The sequence below is a fragment of the Lepisosteus platostomus genome, chromosome 6 (genome assembly GCF_059453375.1).
Source record: "Lepisosteus platostomus isolate fLepPlt1 chromosome 6, fLepPlt1.hap1, whole genome shotgun sequence".
Taxonomy (NCBI): domain Eukaryota; kingdom Metazoa; phylum Chordata; class Actinopteri; order Semionotiformes; family Lepisosteidae; genus Lepisosteus; species Lepisosteus platostomus.
The window spans coordinates 34,541,323-34,566,186 of record NC_142616.1 but is presented as its reverse complement, the minus strand read 5'-3'; the positions used below and the strand labels follow the sequence as shown (position 1 = coordinate 34,566,186).

At 35.9% G+C, this 24,864-nt stretch overlaps 1 protein-coding gene across 38 annotated transcripts in view; it reads left to right on the top strand.

Moving 5' to 3' along the window:
• Positions 1-24,864, top strand: part of sorbs1 (sorbin and SH3 domain containing 1) — a 184,850-nt gene that overhangs the window by 129,173 nt on the left and 30,813 nt on the right. For 31 of the 38 annotated variants that reach the window (XM_088635596.1, XM_088635589.1, XM_088635597.1 and 28 more), the window contains 10 exons: positions 561-590; positions 4,283-4,461; positions 4,975-5,035; positions 8,178-8,252; positions 9,086-9,148; positions 11,570-11,632; positions 12,576-12,623; positions 13,197-13,326; positions 16,593-16,707; positions 22,745-22,828. In XM_088635596.1, the coding sequence (XP_088491722.1) occupies positions 561-590; positions 4,283-4,461; positions 4,975-5,035; positions 8,178-8,252; positions 9,086-9,148; positions 11,570-11,632; positions 12,576-12,623; positions 13,197-13,326; positions 16,593-16,707; positions 22,745-22,828 (848 nt within the window). The remainder of the gene's footprint in view (positions 1-560; positions 591-4,282; positions 4,462-4,974; positions 5,036-8,177; positions 8,253-9,085; positions 9,149-11,569; positions 11,633-12,575; positions 12,624-13,196; positions 13,327-16,592; positions 16,708-22,744; positions 22,829-24,864) is intronic. The other 7 variants (XM_088635615.1, XM_088635608.1, XM_088635586.1 and 4 more) reach the window with 6 other exon arrangements.

The window sequence follows — 24,864 nt, the reverse complement described above, 5'->3', positions numbered from 1 at the left end:
AAACAGCTGAAAGCTAAAAATACATGGGTTCCATTGTCTATGTAAAGTGGAATGATGCAATACAAAAAGAATGTCAGTTTGTTTTTCTGTGTGTGGTTTCATGATTTCTGTTAGTATTTTCTCCTGTTTATTTTCACGCATGTAAACATAATGATTGATGGTCCTCCAGAATTACAATATTTTGAATTGGCCTATAATTTGTTTTATTATGGTTTTCTTTTCTGAGCCTGTTAGTGTCCATGATGATGAATAGGTCTTTTTTTTACCAGATTCCCAAATAACCCATGGAGAACCAATCAGCTTGTGCTGCATTATATCTTGATATGAAATAAGTGTATCTTCAGTGCTGAAGTGCTTTCTTTATCATGTGTTTCATGCAACCATGAAATTTCTATTGTTTCTAAACCTCTATTTTATCAACATTTTCTAAGATGCATGAAGGACAAAAATATTTCAGCTCTGAAAATAGCACAACAAAAGCACAGCAGAAAAATCAGTGTGCATCACCTGAATAAGTTTCATTTTGATGTTTCCATTTCACTTTTTCTCTCTCACCACAGAGCAACAAAAGCGCCTTAGTAGTTTGTCAGGTATGAAGTGAATGTCTGGTAAACAGGCATTGCTCTCTGTTGGAGATATGAGCTTTCTCTGTTAAACTGGCAGGGTCCGCAGCAAACACGTACTTTTTTAGGAATCTTCAAGAGAAACTATAGTCCAAGGCAGCCTTAGATCAAATCTAATTGGGTACACCTTGGATTAGCATGGAACAGGCTGTCCAATCAGCGTTCAGAATGGTAGCGTATGTTCAGAATAATGTTCAGTGCTTCATCTCAATGGCATGCTCTAAATCTTAGCATTTTCTGACAAATAGAGTAACGGTCCCTCCAAGTAGAGTATAATATTCTGCAAGGATTAGGGCATTTTAATTTCCAAGTCTTTTGTGGGCATTGTTGGATTGACAAAAATCTAAATCATTTGAGTAAAAGCTTGTTTCCCAAATAGTATTGACATTCCAGTCAAGTTTAATTTGAATCTTCCTGAGGTGATTCAGGATAACTCCTGATACATGATTTACTCAAACCTCTCACCACTAAAACAATTGAGAGCTTACATTTTTTTTTTGGTCAAAAATAATACTTTGTAAGATTTTTCTCTTTTATTGTTTTAAATGGACCACTTAACAGTCATTTGTATGTTAAATTACCTCTTTTTCCTAGTTTAAGTGTATATTAAAATCCAGAGTTCTCTTAGAAGTATTTGAAATGGATTTAAAATGATTTTATGCAAATGAAATGTGTTTCTTTTAATTATGTTTCTAGCAAACATTGTGTGCTCTTAATAAGCTTAATTATATTAAAGTCCACTTTTAAACACATATTTAAAACTGCTGAAAATATTTCTATTGGAGGGACCAATTTTAACTACAGTATATGCAATTAGAGTTATTGCAAAACAAAAAATCATCCTTCCTGACTTGACAAAAGATTAGTACATTGAACTATGTGAGCCATGAATGTGTTGAATCGTACAGTCTGCCGAATCTTTCTGGACCACTTTCAAATGTAAGCTGGAGTGCTGCACTTTACCTTCTGAACTTCTTTTCTTAATGTGTGTTTGTCTATCTGACAAAATAGTGTGCTTAGAATATACGGATTGGTGTCTCATGATATTGCCCTCCACACTGTGCAGTATACAGTATATTGGATCAAAGTGCAAATATACTTTGAGCACATAGTGCAGAAAAGTTCTAAAGCTTTTCTTTTAATGATTTGAAGCAAGCTGTTGTGCCAAGCGCAACATCATAATATTCCATTTAAGTGGAACACCTCCTGAATACTTTGAATATTCATTTTATTGCAGGCTAGAATGCTGAAAATACATATTTATGTATTTGAACAGTCAATAATTTTTAATGACCAACAAGAGACGATTTTCTGTTTAAAACGCAATTGACCACCCATGTGGTTTTGTTTAGTGTTCATTCGAAAAACGGAAAGTTTATGTTAACTCTTTTTGAAAGTAAAATGAAAGTACCTCTACGTTCTGCTGAATAATTCTGAACTGGAGCCTCGTAAACTCTTTTTTGGTTGTTGATTAAAAAAATTTAATTTGGTAGTTCTTTCTTTAAAATACAAATTGGAGCGAAGTATTCCAAGTGCTAATAGGATTTTTGGTTTGGAAGCTGGAGCAGTCTGGCATACAGTAGATGATTGAAAAACAAAAGCACCATTATAAGGGAGAAAAGCATATTATACTTTTTTAACTCCTTATTTGAGACTTAAGAAATTGCACGGTAGGAATGAAGAAGGGTTTTACAAAACAACTTTCATTTTTGAAAGAAAATGTATTTTTTGTAATTTTTAATTGAAGAATGTGTTTGCTATGGGCACTGCCAGTTCAGATATGGACACTTTTTTGCACGTCTCTTTGCATGAGCTCCCTTCAAATCATTTTTGGTTTCTTCAATGTTTCCCTTTGTTTGTCCTCTGCTGTACCTTCACCACAGGCACTATGCTTTCTTTTTTTGCATGCTTGTAAATGTTTAATGCCAAGGGATGCCTGCTTTTGGCTTTAGAATGTTACCTGGTTACAATAAAATACTGATGTGACAGAATGATCAGTTCAAACCTGCAAGAAATATAAGTAATATACGCAAGCCTCCACAAAAAATAATGTTTGTTTGCTTTTGTACCGAGATATTAAAGTTTTTTTTAAACATGCAAATGTTTCTTAAAATATATTTAATAGAGATGACCCTTTCTTATGGACAAAGCAGACAAACTTATCCACCAGCTTTACTTCAGATCACGTGCACATTCTATTTGAAGGTTTCACGGTATTATAGTTTTATTAAACCCTGCCTACCTGCTTTCTTTTCTCTTTAATAGATTTGTTCTGTGTCATCAGTGATTTAATTAGTTTGCAATGATTGAAACAAATAATTCAAAGAAGAACTCTAGTTTCTTCTGCACAACAAAATTGACAAAAAGTAATTTAACCTTTCATATTATCTAGCTCTTTTGTTCAGAGTGGATAAAAATGCCCATTACTCAAATACCTATGAGGAGTATGGGCTGCCTTATGTAACACATATACAAGGAATTAGGGTAGGCAGGGTAACAGGATTTTTTTTACCCTTAGACATGCATATTAACATGCACCTGCAATTAATCACAAGATTCAACCACATTAGGCCCTTCGACACTGCATTGCTTATAACCAGGAGATATCACTTCATTACTGTAAGAAACAGAACATGTATCTGACAATACATTATGGCTCTCAGTGTGAAGTGCTTATTAAATGGTGCTGTAGTTTTTTCTGATGATAAATTGTGGTTTTGGCAATTCTACAACTTGGACCAAATTGAACATCTCTGAAGCCCATATCCAGCAAATGTGTTTTTTCGTGTGTTTATGAAAGCTCAAGAAACAGGGGTAAAACCAATTTCTAATCAGTAATTGCAAATTTTAGCATATGTTGAATTAGACATAATGAACATGTTTGTCTTATGGAAGTGGTGTACTGTATGTTCATTAAGTCTTTTACACATTTTAAACTGCAACATAATAGTCTATTACCAGTACATTAAATTAATCTTGTGTTGCTTTTTTCACCTTTAAACCTCAATGGAAAATTATTTATTTTCTGGGGCTTTCTTTTTATATGTTATCTTTGAGTTTGTCCTAGGATTACCACAGCTAAAGCACTTCAGTTAAGTTTTGTTAAATGATGATTGGAGATGTGTATAAACAAGAAAGCCTTTCAAGAAAATGTTGTGTTTGTACACATCTCCAATTCATATGGAGTCACCTCTCCATATCAAGAAAATGTTTCACTAGATAAGTGTAATTTATTTGGATGACACCTTTATCCAAAGAAACATATATTTGTATCCATTCAAATACCTTGGTATTTTGCCGAACCAATTCTTTTCAATGTAAAAATAGCAGCAGTGTCACACTCAATATATAAACCGTACTGCCCTCCAATCTTGAGTTTTGAGCCCAAACCACTTGTACTTACTGCTGTTGGATCTGTATTCCATGACTGGGATCAGTGCCAATGGCCTTGATCATCCAGATCTCATTTCCCAGTGCTCTTTTGAGAACCAAAACCATTCTTCCTGGAGAACACAGCACCACACAGTCTCCGGTTCTGGAAAGGAAAGACAATACAGTATTGAGATTCTGTTGCATCAGGATTCAGTGTATTTAAAAAAATATTTCCCAGCATGCTTCCATGCTTGCTTTGGCTGACTAGGATCTGGTTGGTTCCTCAGATCCTGTGCCAGAGAAGGCAACTAGTCCCAAGGAGGGGAGTACAGTTTTGCAGGAGAGGGAACTTGCTGAATACCCCCAAAGTGGAAATACAGAGATGGATGGCAGAAGGATGAAGCTTGTCAGGTCTCCACAAAATGTTGGAATTGGTCCTGTTGATGAAATTGGCATTCCTCTGCGGGTAAGAATCCATGGAGGGTTAAGTTCCATACTCTCTTTTTTTCCTCATTATGTAATTCTTTAGAGTAGTATTTACTTACAACACATTCTTGTTTTCTTGGTAGTCCTTCTCTATTCTAAAGCAAAATGATGGTTTTATTCAGCATTACTAGGGGAGAATAGAGGTACAACACTGACTTTTTTATTTTATGTACTCCTACTGTGTGGGGAATATCACAGGAGGTTACATATCTTTCTCTTTATTTTGATTTCTTTTTGGTTTTTTCAAGGCTCAAGTAGCATATGTGAAATTAGATCCATTTAAATTAATAATCCTTGCAGTTCTTGAAAGTTTTGTGATTGTCTAGAACAAACCAGCCAATCTATATTATTAGTGATGATAATCTTGGATCTTAAGTCTTTGTTGTCATAAAATACAAGTGTTTTTCTCATTTCAAAACCTAGAAAGGAATTTTTGAATGTCTTAATTTTGAATTGTTTTTAAGAAACTTTTATCTTTTATTTGTTTACCCAGAATACTGAGAGGTCCAAGGATTGGTATAAAACAATGTTCAAACAGATCCACAAAGTCAAAGGTAATGTACTGTATACATGTAATAGTGGACATTGTATTAACAGTAAACTGTTTTGTATGATAAATTCTATTGCACCCTGTAATCAAATCAGATTCTTAAATTCCAATAAGACGTGACTGTAATTTAAGTATTTAAGTGTTTGAAAATAGTAGCCATTGATTTTAACCATGTCATGCTGATATTGAAGTGGTTTTTTTTCAAAGTACTCTCTAGTTTTAAAAATGCATATAAGGGATTTTACTGGAAAAAAAAAATGAAGTGTATCAGAACATGTAATAAGGGGTTTTCACTTAAGGTCATCTAAAACAGTGGTTCTCAAAGTGTGATCCGCGGACCACCAGGTGGTCCCCAGGCTGACCTAATCATCTTTCTTGAAACGAGTCTACGCTGCTTAAGTCAGAGGAAAGGATATTGTAGCGTCCGCTACGAAGGGGCTCCCCCTAGGAGCACTGTTAAGAGCTGCAAGCTGTAAATAGTGGGAGGAGGGACTTGTGTGTTGGTTCTAGGTATCGGGGTTTCACCAGCCGTTAAGGGGACTGTGCGTGTCAGTAATGGGGCGAGCACCAGCCTAGTTGTAGGCTTGGCTGGCTTGAGGGTCTGCCGAAAGAGCAAAGTTTCCATTCATTCTCCTTGGCTGTACCCCTCTGTTGCCTTTGTGTTTTAATGAAGCTTGAGTAACGCCTATCGCTTCAATGTTTTAGTTTTATGCGCCACGAATGAAATTATGTCACACATTGAAAACAAGTTAGTTTGGCGGCAACGTCAGTCTGTTGTTGTTAGTGATGCACGAAAAACCCGCACCCACCTGACCCGATTTAAAATGATAGTGAATAGTGAAGTACTGACCCGAAGCTGTTCTGAACCCACTCCATTAGAAATTACACCGAACGATATTCGAACATTCATTTGATCAACATTTATTGAAAAAGCATATCCAGATTCCTAGTTTTAAACAGACTAACTAGCTCGCCAAATGTCTCCCACCTGGCTCTTTTGTCCCTCCTTCTTCTTTATTTTTATCTCACCTTTCTGGAGTTGTGTCCTGAGCTGCTCTAATGAGGTTGCCATAATGTTTTTTTCTTTGTAATACACTGTTGTCTCTTAGGTTACGTTTTCTCCCACTTTGCCTTGTGATACAACCAATTGGGGGTTAAATATGGTAAAACGTCAGTTTAAACCTTTAAATCACTTTAATTTAAGATACAATTGATCTGTTTTCTGCAATATATTTGCTTTTGGTCATATTTCAACCCACATCCACCCAACCCGATCTAAAATATTTTTTTGAACCTGAGTCATGCTGCCCATGACTAGTTTGTTACGATTGCATGGGTACGCTGTTTACGTTTTGATATGTGAGTGTGGTTCGACCATTGCACTTATTATTGTTCGTACCATTTTGTTCTTACTTTTGAATATCTGACTTTGAGTTTGAAAGTTCACAGTGTAATTTAAAGAAGCAGTCGAAGCAGAAGGGTTAATATGGATCACTGGCTCAAATTGGACTCAATATCAAACAAAAATATAGTGACGAGTGCGAGTAAGACGCAAAATAGAAGTGAAAATGCGAGTGAGGTAATTTGTGAATCATACCAGCAGTGCTGTTATTCTAATTCCAACAGTTTGATAAATGTGATGTGCAAGGAAGCAGAAGGTGTGCTTGATGTGATGTCTTCATCTGCTTTCGGACATGAGACTAAAGTTGTCCAGCTTGGATCCAGATATCACTTCTCTGATTGCTCAACAAAAGCAGCTCCATTCTTTACATTTTTATTATTTAAGTAATAAAAAACATGTGCACAATATGCAGCTTTGTTTGTAAAAATATAAGTACTTTTCATAAAATTTAATTCAATATTATTTATTTTTTAGTACATTAGTAGGGGATGATTTTTACAGGGTAAGAAGTGGACGTAGGCATAGGTGGTCCATCGCATCTGTGACTTGGTGTAAGTGGTTCGCGGACCATAGCACTTTGAGAACCACTGATCAATAGAATAACAGGTTTTTACTAATGTAGTTCCACAAAATATTAAGGTAAAATCAATTGAAAATCCTGAACCAATGTAAGTGATTGAAATTTTTTCTCTTTTCCTACTGCTGTACATAGTTTCTGACAGGGTTGTACTTTTGATCATTTAAAATTATTTCCACAAAATCAGCAACAGATTGTGCTCTGGAGCAAAATGATTTGAAATTAGCCTGGAAATATTTGCTTTCGCTAGGTATTATATAAGAATTGTTCACTAATTGTTCATTGCTTAACCCACGATTTGCAACACTGGCCATAAAAAAGCTACAGTGTTGCAGTTCTGATTTTTAACCCACTAAGGATGACAATGTCCATTGGTTTAAGTTGTCAACAGTAATGTGATCTGTGGCTGCTGTTTGAAGAGAACTATAATTCCCAGAGGACTGGGGTTCTTGAGGGACAGGATTAAAGTTGTACTACCGGTAGCCCTGGTCAGACCCTGCTGAAATTTTAACTAATCTCTAGTTAGGATTATTTGAAATTACTCTATATAAGGTCTACAGTACAGCATGAGATGAAACTTTCGTCATGCTTGTTAGGTTTGTTACTAGGCTTCATGGACATTACAGAAAAATTAAAAGTAGTCATAACAGTAGAAATTGATTTTCAGTACAATTGTTGTTTTGTTTTCAGTACTTGTTTGGTTAGAAATGAAACTTTGGCCAACAGCAATAAAATTGGAAAGTTATTTGGCAAATAGAGTACTTCTAATTCCTGTTGTTAAAAAATAAAGTATTTGTCATCTTGATAAAGTGAAGGATGGACAAAATACATGTGGACATTTTTGCGTATGTATGTATGTATCATATTATTATGATGAACTAATAATGCCTTAGATGTGCAAAATAATATGTTTCAGGTGGGCTTTCACCAGTTTTTCCACTTCTTGTCCATGTGTCCTTCTCCTTTTTGTCTTTCCGTTCTGTTCCTGGCCTTTCGTCTAGATGTTAACATTTTAGGCTATTGGGTCTGAAGCTGGCACTGTGGAGGAGACAGAAAGTCTACATTTTGTCATCTCCTACGTTGGGCTTTGACAGTTCTCTGTAATCATCACACTCTTACCTGCTGTCTCTCTCTTTTCTCTTTCTTAAACCTGCCGTTTCTGCTCAGAATCTCCTGAAGAAAACCCTTACTATCCTACCTACAAATTCCCAGAGCCTACTGAAAAGCCGATCAAAGTAGAAGGTACCACTGACTGCTGTTATCTCAGCCAGCCAGTGTTGCGAGTGTTTACTTTTTCTTAACAGCTATCAACTCTAGTATTTAGTTACATTTATTTGAGAACTCTCTATGGTGCTCGTATCTTTAAATGACAATTTTGCAAACAGTTTCCTCATGATTAACGGAAGGAATGACATGTAACTGAAACTATGTCTTTCTCTTCTGGCAAATTTGGTGTTCTCCCATTCAAATGTATTGTTCATCTTATTTGCATTGAAGTAGTTTGGAAGTACCATACAGAGATTGTTTTGAAAACTATTAATATTTAAGAAACTACTAATATTTCTGTTACATTTTAAAAGGGAAAAGGCTTAATCTGTTTTCTTTTCTCTTGTTAGCACTGCAAACTTTGAAGTATGACTTGATCTAAACCTTTTATGTGCATATATTTAAGTTAAAATATGCAGAAGGCTTAGAAATGTCTTCTTAGGACCTATGTACTTTAGAAAATATGGCTGTAAATAAAGTCAGGTTGTTGTTAACACCTGTGGCACGAAAGGTGATACTTTACAAGCTAAAGCACATGGAAATCTCAACATTGTTTAATGTTGTTCTAAGAACAGATAGACTTCATCCACGGCGATGTGCTAACTGGAGAAAGAAATATAACTTAACATCTTAGTTGTTGAAGCGTTAGGTATGCCCAACTAACTTTATCATTCATTATCATTGTCTTTATATGCAAAAAGACAATACATAAGTGTGTTGTTTTTTGCTGTCAGTTTGTAATCCAATTACAAAGGAACAGTAAAGAACAATCTGGAACTATTCAAATCCACTGCTTTTCTCTGCTACAGAGGAAAACCCTTATGCCCCTACCTACCAGTTTCCAGAGTCAACTCCTAGTTCAAAGTCAGAAGGTAAAACAGGGGGATATGCCACATTAATTTTCCTGGTTGTGGTGGAGTGCTGATCACATTGCTTAATGCTGTCTCCTTCTGATGCTTTGCCCGTTGCCCTGATGATGTGACGTTTTACATTTTGGTGGGCTTTGCTGTGCTTTTTACCCTAACAACTGCAACTGATAACCCCCTGGATTGACGGTGTAGATTTGAACAGGTTCATTTGCTCTATTTTCATGTGCTTCGCCTTCAGCAACAAAATATATAAATGGTCTCTGAAGTTTTTCTCAGGCTTTTTGATTTCCTAAAACCGTACCTTTATAGCATTTAATATGACAAATAAAACTGACGTACATATAAAGGACAAGTGCAGGACAAATGAGCTAAAGGAGAATTGCTAGAGATACCTGATGGGCGTGTGGTACTTAATACATTTTAGATCAAGTCTTGATTTAGTAGATCTGTTAGTAGATTTAGTAGAATTGTTATGAATTGAGATTCAGAAAAATGTTATTAACATTGCAGGTTTGCTAGAGATGAGTGATCAAAAATGTGTAGTCTGACAATTAAAAACACACACTACTCCTTTGCCCTGTGTTACCTCACAAGTGGGAGCCCAGGCTGCTTAATTTTATATTTCATTGGCTTGTAAAAGAGCCTCTTAGGACTATATTTCTGGAACAATTTTTAAAACCTTTCTTAAATCAAGACAATTATTTCATTTCAATGGGCAAGCATGGGAGACTGTTCTCCATTAAATTTTACCACTTCCATTTCACTTTCCACTTAGACATGCAATGAAAGGTCAAATGAGAAAAAAATGGCAACTGTAAAGTAGCTGATCCTACAAAAAGGCTGAGGTGTGGTACGCATGTGCCTTTAATTTGTGAGACACAATCCTTCCTTCTTTACAGATTGCTTCCATTTGCTTGGTGCGTTATAATTCTTAAAAAAACATGTTCTCTCAATGTTATGGAACACTGCAAATTTAGATTGCACTGTCTTGTTTTGCCTTCACAAATGATCTCTTATGTGTTACATTTCTACATTAAGTCTTCTATTTCCCACAGAGAATAAACTTATATTGCAAAAGAAAGATGTCAAAACCTGCCTTTTGCCTTCATTTCAGTGTACACAATTGTGAAAAGGTCTTTTCCTAACATCTGCATTACTTCCATAAAGATGTCACCTGTTTTACTTATAGCACATCCTGTCATTCACATCTGCAAACCAGCCCTTTCCATCTGTTATCCCTTGTAAAACGTCACCATTACAGTAGTTAAGCCCCTCTGTAAATGATGTAAGATATTAGACCTGCAAGCATACAGTATAATGAGAGGCATTAAAATTGCAACTAATGAGCATTGGAACCAGTACCGTTTGTTGTGTTTGTACTGTCTCATAGATGAAAAACATAGCAAAATAAAGGTACATCAGACTAACAACCTAATTGTTTTTATTAAACTTTAATTATATCAAGTGTTGTTGTATTGGGCATTTGCTATTGTCTTTCTTATACTAATATACTGTACAGTATGATACTGTAATGATACCTTACTACTGCATGGCACAGTTACTGTACATTGCAAGTATACTTTTTTGTACTTCCTCCTTTATTGCATATCTTTATTGCATATCTTCATTGTATCCAGACTTTTTAGGTTTATCACTGCCATACCTTTTCTTTGGTATTATTTACATTTCACTTAAACCATATGAGAGGTCATACCTTCTTTGACTGAATTGTGAAAAGTGTGTTATTTACAGTACTGTATATACTGAACAGAGAGCCAAATAGTGCTACACACAAGACATATTTCAATTGAATGTAAAATTGTTTTGAATGGCACCAAGGTAATTTAAACTTGTTAACACATGTATTAAAATGTTACATTTTGGTAGATACAAGAAACAAATGAAAGGTGTGATTTACAGTATTCCCGTTGATTGAATTCTCAGTAATTTGCTTACTTGTGTGTGAGCTTTAGTTGATTGTTCAAACAGACTACTTGCATCCAATGTCCAAGCAATAATCAGAAAATACGGACTAGTTCTACATCATGTCTGAGCATCTGTTCACGGATTTTGGATTATAGATTGGCACAGTACTGTATATCCTACCCATAATATGCCCATAAAATCAGGGGGCATCCATATAATTATTTTTTAAGCTGGCAGAGTCATAATCATGATCACTATTATTTTTATGCCTACCAAGCACCAGCACCAGTTCAGCTGGATCCACAAAATAGTCTACTTTTCTGAAATCCTTTGACTAAAGTATAAAAACAGAACACTTGCTTGCATGATGTGGGATGCATACAGTACATTTTCTCTGCATTGAGATGTGCTTCTGTGTCTTTTGTGGATTTCTTTTTTCATCCATCTACTCATAACTTTTTCTTAAGTTTCTTCTGTCTCTTTTCTTATCATTCTTAGTGGAGACCCCTTACATCCCAACCTATGTTTTCTCAGAGATTGCTAAAAGGCACTGTTCTGAAGGTACCGGTTTTAATTGTCAGGCTTCTTGTGTTTCCTGTCGAGCTCCCAGTGCTTTATTGCCATCATGTCTCATATCACCTTAACTCATTAACAGCTTGGTGTTTGGATGTGCAATTTTAGCAGTGTGGAGGCCTGTAGACTGCTTGACAATGAGGATTCCAGAGGGGACAAATGCAGCATGTTCAACTTGGAATAAAATGGAACTTCAGATTGCCACTATGAATTATTCTGACTGCAGATCTAAACAACAAAGATAACTATTTTTATAGCCTGACCCCAGACCCCAGCAGACCCCAGTATACAGTAAATGGAATATACTATTTGTACAGTATAGCAGAGTGAATATGCAATGGACATGGTAAAATGAAGTACTATATGAGTAAGCACAAGCTAGAGTTTATCTCAGGTATTGCTAATATTTATTATTTTTTAATCAGAATGGGAATTTTTAAGATAAAAACATATTTGTAATGTACAGTACAACATACAAGTGCATTTAAATCAGCATAACAACTGTATGCTACAGTATGTGCATCTCTATATGGGGAACATTTTCAGAAGAACAGCTATATTCTCATCAACACTGTAAAAGTGGGGGCTGTTGAACTCCAGAGATCACTACCAGTGCCTTAAATCCCACAACTGTGCAAAACTATCCAATGTGCTGTGTTTATTAAGTACAGATTCCCAACTTTATTTTAAAAACCTTGTATTTCCTTTGTAAAACTGTAACACATGGGACTTAGTTACTTGGAAATAATTACAGCCTTATTTACGACACATTTGGTGTTTGACTTTAGGTCTGCTGTTACTGTATATGAAAAGGTCAGTAAGGAATTTCTTATCCTTTTCATACTAAGAAAGGCAGGTTATTTTTGATAGTAACAAATCTACATTTGTTAGGTTTGAAGCTTTAAAGGTTTCTTGTCTGTGTTTTTTGCAGATGATGATTCTGATTCATATTCTCCAAGTCAGTCATATTCAGAAGATAGTAAGTGTATTTTTTAATTGTTAAAGTATATGAGAATGTATTATTGTTTTATTTTCAAATTTCACATTATCCCGAATTAGTCTCTTTTAAAAAAGAACACATTTTTAGCTAAGGTATACAAATAATTTCAATTGCTATTCTGCTTATTTGTTTCCATTGGAGAAGACTGTACTTCATATTAAAGAAACATCCATGAATGAAAATCACTCGTCCCTTTATGTGTGCATTTACTGTATCTTCCTTATGTTTCTCAAAATGGGTCATTCTTTGTAGTCTTACCTAATTCCTGTAACACACAATAAATTTGCAGAAAATTGCTTTTGAAAGAGCAGGTCATGATGACACCGGTGCTGTCTTCCCCAAGTAGCTTGGGTTCTGGATAATTAAAACAGACCATGGAGGGAAGGAGGAAGCTATTAAAGGCCATGTCCTTCAGATCTGTGTATCACAATAACCAGGTCATTTTATTACCTATCTCTGTGCAACTGCTTGGCAAATTCTTAAAAGGCAGTTATTGATTACTGTTGTTTCTGTCTTGTCTTTGTGAATTAATTTGATGTGCTGGCTTTACAGTGAGAAGTCAGAGTTGTGTGCCACGATCAAAAAGTGCAGGAGACAGTATTGACACTGAACTGGGAGTGAAAAGGTCAGCAACAGTGCCCCTGCCACCACGCACCTCCTCTCTCAAGCCATCATCTGAAAGGTAAGTGTCCCCATAAAGTCAAACCATAAAGTGCTTTTCACAACATGATTGGACCCTTTCCTGAACCGGAACTACTAGGTTTCTTTACAGAAGTAAACCTATTTGTTCTTGAATAGGTGTTGCAGAAAGCATTTAATCCATTTAAACCTTTGCTCCTTAGGTTGGAACTATCCATTTCTCTTACAGTTTTGTGTGTTCAATTACCCTGGCATTATTGTGGCAATAAATAGGCAATTTTCCAACCTTATCTGTCATGGGATATCAAAATTATACTGTGTGACTAATGGAGAGAGGAGTGACATACCAATCTGATAAGCATATTTTCTTTTTCAGCAAAACATATTTTCTTGCTAAATCGCATCCTTTGCTTTACTAATTTAAAGAATAGTTTCCTCCTGTTGGGGTGTTTCATTCAGTAATTCGCTTAATAATTAGTCTGCATTTAGGTCTAATAAAACTGACTAAGCTTAATGTGGCACAGTACTTTTGAACTTTTAAGTCATTTTAACTTGGGAAATTGTGAACCAACTGTGTAAACTAATTGTTTTTTCCAAAAGTCAGAAATAGATTTAATATTTATCAAACAGTTACATTATTTTCAGTTTGAAATTGGTTTTGCATGTGTTTTTTCTGTGTCTGCTGTTTTTGTTGTCTTTGCCTTTTCTTGACTGGGATAAAAGTGTTTTCTAAAAACAAATTCACGATAAGTAGTAATTCATCTCCTGAATGCATTTAAATCTCACGATCATGATATCAAATACATCAATTCCTTAGGGTTAGTGACAGCTCTTGATTTTTTCAAAGATGGATTAGAAGTCATTATTCACAGTATTTATGAGATAGAAGAACATGAAAAGGATCAAAGTCAGATAATAACTTGGGTAAATTCTACCTCAATATGCAACTTATTGATGTATGCGCATATAACTCATATGGTTATACAACTAAATGGTTGTGTTCATGCAGTGCTCATTTTTAGCTGTCTAGCTGTTGAGACCATATCTGTGACACTAGAGTCAAAGGAGATTTAACTGCTCCCCAGTGTTTGTGGTCTGGGATCTCCACAAGTATTGTGTATTGATATTTTGGTAGCATGCCTGCTGCTTTGCCTATTGAAGGGGTCTCATCTCTAAGCTGTCAGCGGCTGTGGCCAGCCTTCGCTCCATATGTGCATGTAGCTTCTATGTAGCACCTCCCCATATGGCCAAGAAGAGCCCTAATAAATAATTCACCACCAATATGCTGAAATATATTAGGTTTTGACAACAAATGATTAATGAAGAAGCTTTGTGTTGACATGCCTATCCTTTGGCACAAAGTATTGTGCTGATTCCTAGCCATTTCAATTCATCCTGGCACTTGGTACCAAATTTCTCTACTTACTGTAGCTCTGCAGGTATCATTTAAATTTAGTATTTTTAGTCCTGCTTATTGAGAACGTTAATGTGACTTCTGTCGACATTGCCCATTGATTAGAAGTTCAGACTTGTTTTCACAACCTTTCCTTAAATTCTTCTGTTTTAAACAAAAAAATACATCGAAAGGCAGACCTAAGCATTCTAATCATTCAGACACTTACTATTGAAATTATTTAAATGAAATCCACACTTTTCCTGAGCTTTAGTTTTTGCATAATAGCTTTTATTTTGTACAGCGATAACGTCCACATCACCAAATGATGTTCACATCATCTGTTCTAATCTATATAAAGAGAATAAAATCCATCATACTATAGTAAGTAGAAGATTGTTACTGTCAGAGACCCTCCTACCTCCTCCCCTCCAAAATATGGCAACAATTGTCAATATGTCGTGTGATCATCCCGACCTGCAGCACAGACCGAGCTCAGTTCAGCAGGACTGAAACCCAGAGATCTGGCCATTCCTGCATAATGTTGTCCTTCAGTAACTTTTTGGCTTTTTATCATTGTTTGAAGCAAAATATTGAGCAAATTCTGAAATTAACCTAAATTCTACAGTAGTTATGATCTATATGTTGAACGTATAAACAGTATGGTTTTTAATGATGATCCTTCAGTGCAACATTATCTCAGACTTCACATGGTGCCTCAATGGCTATTTGCATGAACATTTTGTCTGCAGTTGTCTGCAGTGCATTCAATGTTCATTTACCATTTCCTGAATACTGGCAGTGAAAAGGAACTTCCAGCGTGCCTTATGAAGTGTTTCTGTCCAATAGAGCTACCCTGATGCTTTATCAGCAGCTGATCTCCACATCCTGACCAGCTGTTTAACTGTGATTAACCTTATGCTTGACATAATTGTAGATTTCCAGCCATTTGGAATTGCTTTGTGAATCTCTGAGCTGCTTTGACTGATACCAAATTCTCATGGCAATGATGTTTTAGAATACCCATGCTCCAACCTGACAAATGCTCTCCATAGTTCAGAAAATGACAGATAATTTATTACAAGATGTCTTCATAAAGAGTTTTTTAAATTAAACCTCATTTCCTTGAACTGACATCCTCTTATGCCCTGCACTTACAAACTGTCTCACTGAGCAATTCGAACATAGTATAAGGCTGAGGTGAAATTCTTTAAATTTGCCGTAGTGTAGCTATAGAGGTATCTCACTTCCCTTCAAGCATGGCGTCATTTTTAAAAAGTACATATTCTACTGACTGTTAAATGGTTTTGTTGCGTGTATAAAAAAATATGCTGTAAACTTTTAAACAATGGTCAAGTCTGGGTTAATGGTTTTATTTGTGTTATTTTATTAGTTTTATAATTTCCATTTTATTTACACATTCAGATAAATCTAATGAATGACCATAAAATTAAAAGTTTTTGTTTTTATTTATGTGACTATATAGGGTTTAGCTGTTAAAAATGAAGGAACTGATGGCGTAGAGAAACTGGCATTTACACACCTGAGGCTTTCCTTGTCATTTCGTTTCCACATGGTGAAACGCTCACAAGCTCAATTCACACCTAATTTTCAGTAATGGTCAAAACAGCAGGGAGTCTCTTTTGTTTTTTCCTGGCTGTTCACCCAGTGTAAAAATAATAAATGGAGGTTTTATGCTGAGAATTTCCAAGAGACCAGATTTCCTGCTGCACAGCCTCGGCACCCTGATTAAACGGGGATTAACTGTGGTGTTCAGGGGAGGAGGGGTTCATATGGGAAAGAGGGGGGGTGGGGGCTTGACTGGTTGGATGGGCTGGTTAAGACGATATCCAAAATTGCGCTGGTTTCCATGGAAACAGACAGGTTGAATGTTAATTTTGTCTTGCCCTCCTCAGGAATGATTGGGAACCCCCGGACAAGAAGGTTGACACCAGGAAATACCGTGCTGAACCCAAGAGCATCTTCGAGTATGAGCCAGGAAAATCCTCAGTGCTGAAGCAAGAGAAAACGGTAAGGTGTCTCCGCCTCTATTCCTTCAGCCCCATTATTATACATGCCATACATCCCAGTATGCATTATTTATGTTCTAAACCCTGCTTTCTGATGGATTGGAACAAAGCTGGTTTGATTGTGAAAGCAAGTAAGACCTTTGCAATTCTGTCATTGTTTTCACTGTATGTGAATCCAGGTATTAAATAAGGTGACAGTATTAGAGGCTGGGATCAAATTCCCCCTTTTCATTCACTGACCTAGAATGATGTTTTTGTTCAGTGATGGTAGATGTAAATGAGCTCTTTACATTTTCTGCTGGAGGGAGATGCATTACACTAGATGCATTAACTGGATTTTCACATCTCTGATTGGGCACAGCTTGTTTATGTTTTTTGTTGTGTATGGCAATTTTTTATAGGATTTGTATTATTCCTTTTGCATCTTTTCTGTGGTGAAATATTTTTTTAGGATGGGTTTGACAGCAGTTCAAAACTGTTCGTAACTACTTTTGTATTCCTTTGTAAAGTCATTCTAATAATTAAGGAGTCTTTTTTTCAATATTGCTAACAACTTCACAGGATCAGACAGGAGCTTGTGTTTGATACTGAGCTGCTATGGTTCACCTGTTTTGTTCTCATAGCTCTAGACTGTCTTCATGGGCAAGGGGGGCAGAGATTATATAATATTGTGTACTTATTATGCAGAAAAGGGTGCTTTAAGTCATAGTCGGCTTTCATCACTGCCTTTTATTTAATCTTGCATTAATATAATTTTCCATAGTTTTTTTTTATTTTTGTTCTCTTTTTTACTTTAAAATCAATCTGTTTCTTTTGTCATTTTGGAAAATTGGTTTCAGATGTTCCTTAAGGAATTCTTGTTATCAACGGCAAAATGGTAGTCTGCTTCTGCTGTAACTTATTGATGGTGTTTAAGAGGTCTCGTACACATACAGTGCTGTACACTAATAAATACAGGGGTCCCCTTACATACCGCATGATAATTGGTTCAAATTTGTAGGCAAAATCAAATTGGAAAAGAATGCCAAAAGGAACGGCATCAAAATATATGTACTCTGATTTGTGTTTTGCTGTGGAAGTACAGTTTTTTGTGTGCAACTGTCTTGAAAGGAAGATTTCCCTTGTTTTACTTTTATTTGCAGTTTATCTAAGATATCTAAGAGGAGACCCTTAACTTTTCTGTAAATGGCTTTTGTCCTGAAATGCAGACGTTCTTATTTGTTTGATGACATCATAAATATATTCAATAGTAATGTTCCCAAGCGAGGTATGTGGTGCTGTATGTATTTTAAGGAAAATTAAGTTGAAATGTGTTACTATGTTTGTATTGCAGGTGCAAATTTAACAATTTCTGTCTGAAAAGCAGATGGACAGATACATATCACTGCCATTACAATTCCACTAAAATAGTTTTTAAAGGACAGTTAGGTGACAAAAGGTTATTCGTACAATATTATATTAATATTATAATGAGTTTGTGTTGTGGTACATTTATGACTATGAATGTGTTCCTACAAGAATGAAAAGAGTGTAAGTGTTATAGGCAGTGGAATACCTGTAATTAAAAAAAATGTTTTTTTTCAATTGTGCAAAAAACATTAATTCATCTTTCAATTATTTGCATGTTCTGAAAGAACACCTTGCCGAAAGAACCCTTGGATATAAGCATGATTATTCCTCGACATTCTAAAGACCTCAAGTCTCTACTACTTACATAGTTGTTAGTAAGAGGAAGGAAATCCATGTGAATTCAAGGAATCATCCTTTTTCGTTTGGTGCCTGTTTCTGAGCAGATTAGCTCCACTATCATCTTTAGGAAATACAAACTGCTTCAGGAAGGAAGCAGTCTTGGGGCTGCAGACAAAAATGGATGGTGACTGGCATCCTGGTAAGGAGTAAAACATGACAAGCTAATTCAAAAATAGATCACCTGAGACCCTTTTTCAAAATCATTCGATGTGTTAAAACACAAAACATTCATGCTGTTAATTAAAAAGATTAGAATAATAAGTAATGATGTGTATCCAAACAGTCTGTTCTTTCTTTATTGTATTTCAGCTGTGTAATCTTTTAGAATGTATTGGTAACCTTATTAATGGAACACATGGTTCTTAATGGTACCTGGCGGGGGTCTGTAATGTATGAACCCCCTTTACAACTGTATTTTAGTTTCTTTGTGAGGGGTTTAAGAATTGATTATTTTGTTCAGGTATCAGGGGCACATCTTTGAACACCTATGTGGGGCCATGGAAAAGTGTTCTGGAGTGCAGCATGTTACACTCTTTCAGGAGTGAATTGCAGTACTCTCAAGTCACACTGCATATAGTAACTTACTGTATTTGTAAATATATTGGCTGAAGCGAACAGGTTAAACTTAGTATACCCAGCAAGGAGCCTTTTACAAAGTGAATCAAGCACCTGTGTGATCATACTGACTGTAATATTCACAGCATGTTTCCACAGTCAAAGTAATGTCCATCATTTTGGCAGCTCTGTTAAATTGTGAATTGGATCAGCCATTAGCACTGCAGTAGACTTGTGGAGATTATGTCTCATGATGTAATAATAATAAGAAACTTTATTTTTTATAGCGCCTTTAAAGGTGGCTTCTCAAAGCGCTTGACAACAACAATAAATAAAAATAAAACACAAGATAAAACGCAGTTACAATACACAGAGGAGACTGTGGTTGGTGGTACTAAGTATAGTAGGAGCAAAGGGGTAAAGAATGGAACCAGTTAAATAAAGGCTCTTTTAAAGAAGAAGGTTTTGAGTCTGGATTTGAAAGAGTTTAGAGAAGCTGACTTTCTGATATCCTTGGGGAGAGAGTTCCACGGCTTGGGGGCATAACAGGAAAAGGCCCTGTCACCCCTAGAATGTAGACGGGCTTGGGGGACAGTTAGGAGACCAGAATGAGATGAGCGAAGGTTGCGAGGTGGGGAGTAGGGCGATAATAGTTCAGACGGGTACTGAGGTGCCAAGCCATACAGTACAGAGCCTTATAGGTGAGCATGAGGATTTTAAAGACCACACGGAATTTGAAAGGAAGCCAGTGCAAGGACACCAGGACAGGAGTAATGTGATCAATTGCACTAGACCTGAACAGGATTCTGGCTGCCGAATTTTGGACATACTGCAGTCTGTACAATGTAGATTTAGATACCCCAGTGAGTAGAGCATTACAGTAGTCAGTTCGGGGGAACACAAATGTGTTGATCAGCTTTTCAGCCACAGTTAGAGATAACATAAGGCATAGTCTAGCGATATTTCTGAGGTGAACAAAATATGTTTTGACAATATGCTGCACATTTTGGGTCGAATGTTAAGCCAGAATCGAATATCAACCCAAGGTTTTTCAATTTAGACTGTAGCTCAAGTACAGAACCATCTACAAATAGGGTTACAGGATTGGCTTTAAAAAGTTGATGGGGTGTTCCAATTAGCATGACTTCAGTCTTGCCACAGTTAAAATGAAGGACATTTTGAGTCATCCAAGTTTTTATGTCAGAGATGCAATTAGATAGAACAGAGACAGCCACATCAGTGCCAGGTTTGGTATGGATGTAAATTTGAGTATCATCAGCATAGAAATGATAGCTGAGGCCATGATCATAAAAGCTGACCATAGTGGAAACATGTAAATGATAAAAAGCAAGGGCCCCAATATTGAGCCCTGAGGAACACCAGACATAACAAGACCAATTTCAGACCTATACCCATTAAGAGAGACAAAGTGACAGCGATCAGTGAGGTAAGACTTGAACCATTTGAGAGTAGTGTCAAAAACTCCAAACACAGTCTCAAGACGAGAAAGTAAGATGTCATGGTCAACAGTGTCAAAAGCAGCACTGAGATCAAGAAGGATGAGTATAGAAAGAGAACCAGAATCAGAAGCTATTAGAAGATCGTTAGCAGTCATTATGCATGAAATTCTATAGCATGGGGACTTTTTGATTTGGACCTGCTAAGATATGTGGTCAAAATGGGGCTAGCTTTCATTTTTAAAAGTGTTTTTTAATTGACATATTCTGAAGTAAAGAGGAATCTGGCCTATGTGAATTCTAGGGAGGATGCAACATGTTAAGTTCGTCTTGCATTGTATATTAATTATTAGCTGTTGTCAGCTACCAGATTTATTGGTGAGTTTTAAGAGTCAAGCTTTCTTTAAATTTAAATTCTCTCTGGAAAGAGTGGCGATTTAATGCCATTAAGACCCTTTGATTGCAAAAGAACACTTTACTTTTAAAATTATAAACACATCTGAATACATAGTGTCATAGGGTATAGCTACACCCAAGCTGTGTGCTCATTAATGGCTCCAATTCAGTTTCACTTATGCTGAGAGCATTTGATCAGTTTGATCTTGTCATTAAATTTTTGTGTACCTCAGAATCATGAAAGACATCCAGCTAAGTGTGACACCATCTTAGGTTCTAAGTGAATTCTGTATAGTGCTTATCCACTAGTACTTTTTATCCATGTAAAATAAATGTTACTGTTGTGCAATACATCTCCACAAGATGTGAATCTTAGTAGCGTTAAAAAGTTAAACTGTAACATAAATTAATAAATTATATTTCAGACATACTTCAAAGGTAAAGGGCCACATGCAACTGAAATTTACTCATTCTAATTCTCAGGTGTGTCTCAATAGACTCCTTGACAGTGTAATTAAAGCACTTACTGGATGAAATTACCCTGCAGTAGTCTTTTCAGTTGATATTTGAAAAATAAAGGAATAAAGTTGATCCTTCAGATCATGCTCAAACCAATGCTAGAGCATTACAATCTAAATTTCCTGAGCTCAGTATTCCTTGACTGTAAGTAAAATTCCAGATGTTTTTTTAAACTAATCAAGTGTTGCTGCTTAAGATTTTGCTGTATAACCCTTGATACAGAAACATAAAAAAATAGAACAATCACATTCTGAACCTTTTTTGGAGTTTGTTCTTGATGTTACAGTACATGCTTTTAGAAGTCTTAAATTCACGACAAGAACAAATCCATTCCTGAATGCATTTCTACTTAGCCACACATTTTGCAAAAATTCAGTAATATAGTTTGAAGTGATATACATAACAGAATATTCAGTGAAAATAAGAACGTTTACAAATGAGGCCCAACTAGCCCGTTTGGTTGCTAGTGTTTAATTGGTGTGTGGATCTTTTCCAGCCATTTCTCAAAAGAAGTCAGGGCATTGACTTCAAATTAGAATCAACTGGATAATAAGCAGTGTCAGTTTTATTAACAGATTACAGATCACTAGTTCTTAAATTCTGCATATGAACTTACAATGGTGACAAACTGAAGGATTAATCACCATTCAAGTGGCATTTTATCTCAGTAAAGTTCAGGATTAACTAGCAAACATAAACTTGCATATGTGACATTTAACAGCCTGCCACCCAGTGTTTGACCTATTTTCCTGTGTTGCATTAGAATGTAGTTCCATTGAGAGCCCACGTCTTCTTTCTAAACACTTGAAAAGAATGTTTCGTTTTCTGGTGTATATTGTTGTCTGAAGTTGTGAAAATCAAGCAGTACAGTTGCTCTTTCCCGTGAACCTTTCACCTTCCTGCCATCTTTGATTTATTACATCTCTACCTTTTGTTTCTCAAAATCATGTCACGATGTACTATTCATTCTCTTTGTTCTCTGTTTCCAAATGAATTATTTCTGGGTACCGCTAAAAAATGCATTCACTTGTTTGCACACTTGCAGATGTCCAGAATTAGATATACATGCATATTAATACAAATGCAAAGGGCCATAGTAAAATCTGCCTTGAAAGAAAAAAATAGCATTGCAAATCATTAGCAGTGCAAAAAATGGACTGAAAACGTTAATGGCATGTGCTGTACATTGTGGAGCTTGTTCACATATCATACTGGAATTTGTATTATTTATCCTCTTAACCTGCACCTTTAAAATGAGGCCTTTAAAATACTTCTCTGAAGTGTGTGCTGTCCTTTTACTCTGTACTCAACCATCTTCTTCTCTCTCCTTGTCCTCCTCCACCTTCCTTGCTACCCTTGTAGACTCGGGATATAAGCCCAGAAGAAGTAGATTTAGAGAATGAGCCTTGGTATAAATTCTTTTCAGAGATGGAGTTCGGAAAACCGGTAAGTCTTGTGGCTAAACTGTAACGTAACGTCTCAACACTGTTCAGGGTTTTTTTCCCCTTTGTGTAACCTGTGCTTTACAGAAGCATGCCATAAAAGTGCATATTCTCCATTCCCAGACCTTGTTTGTCAGTAACTGGCACTTCAGCTGTCTTTGGTGTTCCTGGTTTTGTCCAATACCCCTCTTCTTAACCAATACTTACATTTGAGGCCAACAGGTGCTTTCCAGTCTCAGTTTTTAAACCTTTTTTATAACATTAGTTATGGGGTTTCCAAAAAGGGTTTGTAGTATTAAGTCTCTTGCCTCCTGATTTTACTTTAGCTCACTGGACTTTAAGCATTTTCTCATTGTTCATTGCTGGAGCAGGTTGGCTGGTTACCTGATCCTGTTTTTTTATCATTTCATTTATTTTACATACAGTAGATACCCATTTCTTTTTCTTTTGAAAAATAAAATTTCAGTTCCTACCTGGAATATAAGGGACATTTATGCAGTTCTGCAATAAGCATGATCAAGAAGCACAGTTGTTACTTAAACTTTGAGAAATAAAATGTTTTATTTTTGTATTGTCACTTAAATATATGATAGCATATGGAGCTACAATAATTCTATCAGGCCAAATGCATCTTAATGACAATAGAAGCATTTTACTCACAAATATATCTGCTTCTAGGAGTTGGCAGGTATTTAGAAGCCTGATTAATGGATAGGTAATTCTTTCTAAATTTATTTCATTAATATGAATTGAGTTTAAAATATGTAGGTAGTTCATAACCTACATTGCATTTTTTTAAATTTTATTCAAAGTTTAATGACAAGTTATTTAAACCAGCAGACTGCATGATAATACATTTCTTGTCCAAGAAGAAACTCTTAAAGTAAGACCAAAAGAAGATGAGATTTCTTTCTCTTATAAATGAACCTAATTCATTTCTGCAGTCTTAAAGTACAGTACTGTACATCACATTTAAAACCAGAGATGAAAGTCCAAAGTATATATGTTAATGTATGTAAATATTTTAAGTTATAATCACTTTTCCTGGGGGTTAGTACACACACCCATCGGGGGTTCTTCTGTATTGGATTACTCTTAACCTTCAGCCACTGAAAACATTGACATCTCCACAATAGTGTGCTCAGTTTGACATCCATTCAACTCCTCAGATGTCAGACTGACACAAAGTGGTCCACCCATACATCAGCTGTGTGTGTGAAATTCACCTTGAAGGAACAGCGGCAGTGCAGTCCTGAGCTTTTTTTTCCAACAAACTAGAAGCTCTATTTTAGATCACGTAATGTGGTAATTGAGCAATATAGACTAAAATACGAAAGAGCATCACATTTATTTTCAAGAAGTAGAGAGAAAGGAATGAGAAAGTTTAATTCCTTTATTGATAAACAAAACTCGACATAAAAGAACAGATGCGCTGAATAATATGTACCCGATTTTCTAGTTTTGCTCTGTGTGAGTCTCTTGGTTGTTTATCGTTTCTGATTTTTTTTATTTTTAATAAGAAGCATAAAAATATTTTAAATGTTAAGAAACAAATCAGAGGTAAACTTTACATAAACTTTGCATATCCACTGGAAAATGTAGTTTGCAGTGGACACTAGGCTGCAGTATAAGGCTGTGTCCTGATCCTTTATTTTGGAACCTTAAGTCAGCCTGAATTCAATCAAAATGCAATAAATAAGATTTTGAGCTATTAGTCAAAATATCTTAAGAAAGCCATGGCATGGTGTGAATGTTCTGGCAGCAAACATTACTTAGAATAAGTAAAGGCACTGGTAATTTTTTAAGCAGAGTTGAGCTGCAAACATAAATGCCTCCTGTAATGGTAAGAGAAACTTGGGATGATGCATCTGAAATTAACATCAGAGCATGCAAACATGAGTGAGATCAAATATGTGAACAAAAAGCAAAACCTTATAACAGTTTGTTCCCATTACCTACACTGCTGTCATGGGAGTCCAGCCCTATATCAATGTGGTATGTATACAGTCCTATTTCAGACCCTCTATTCTTCCTTTTGTC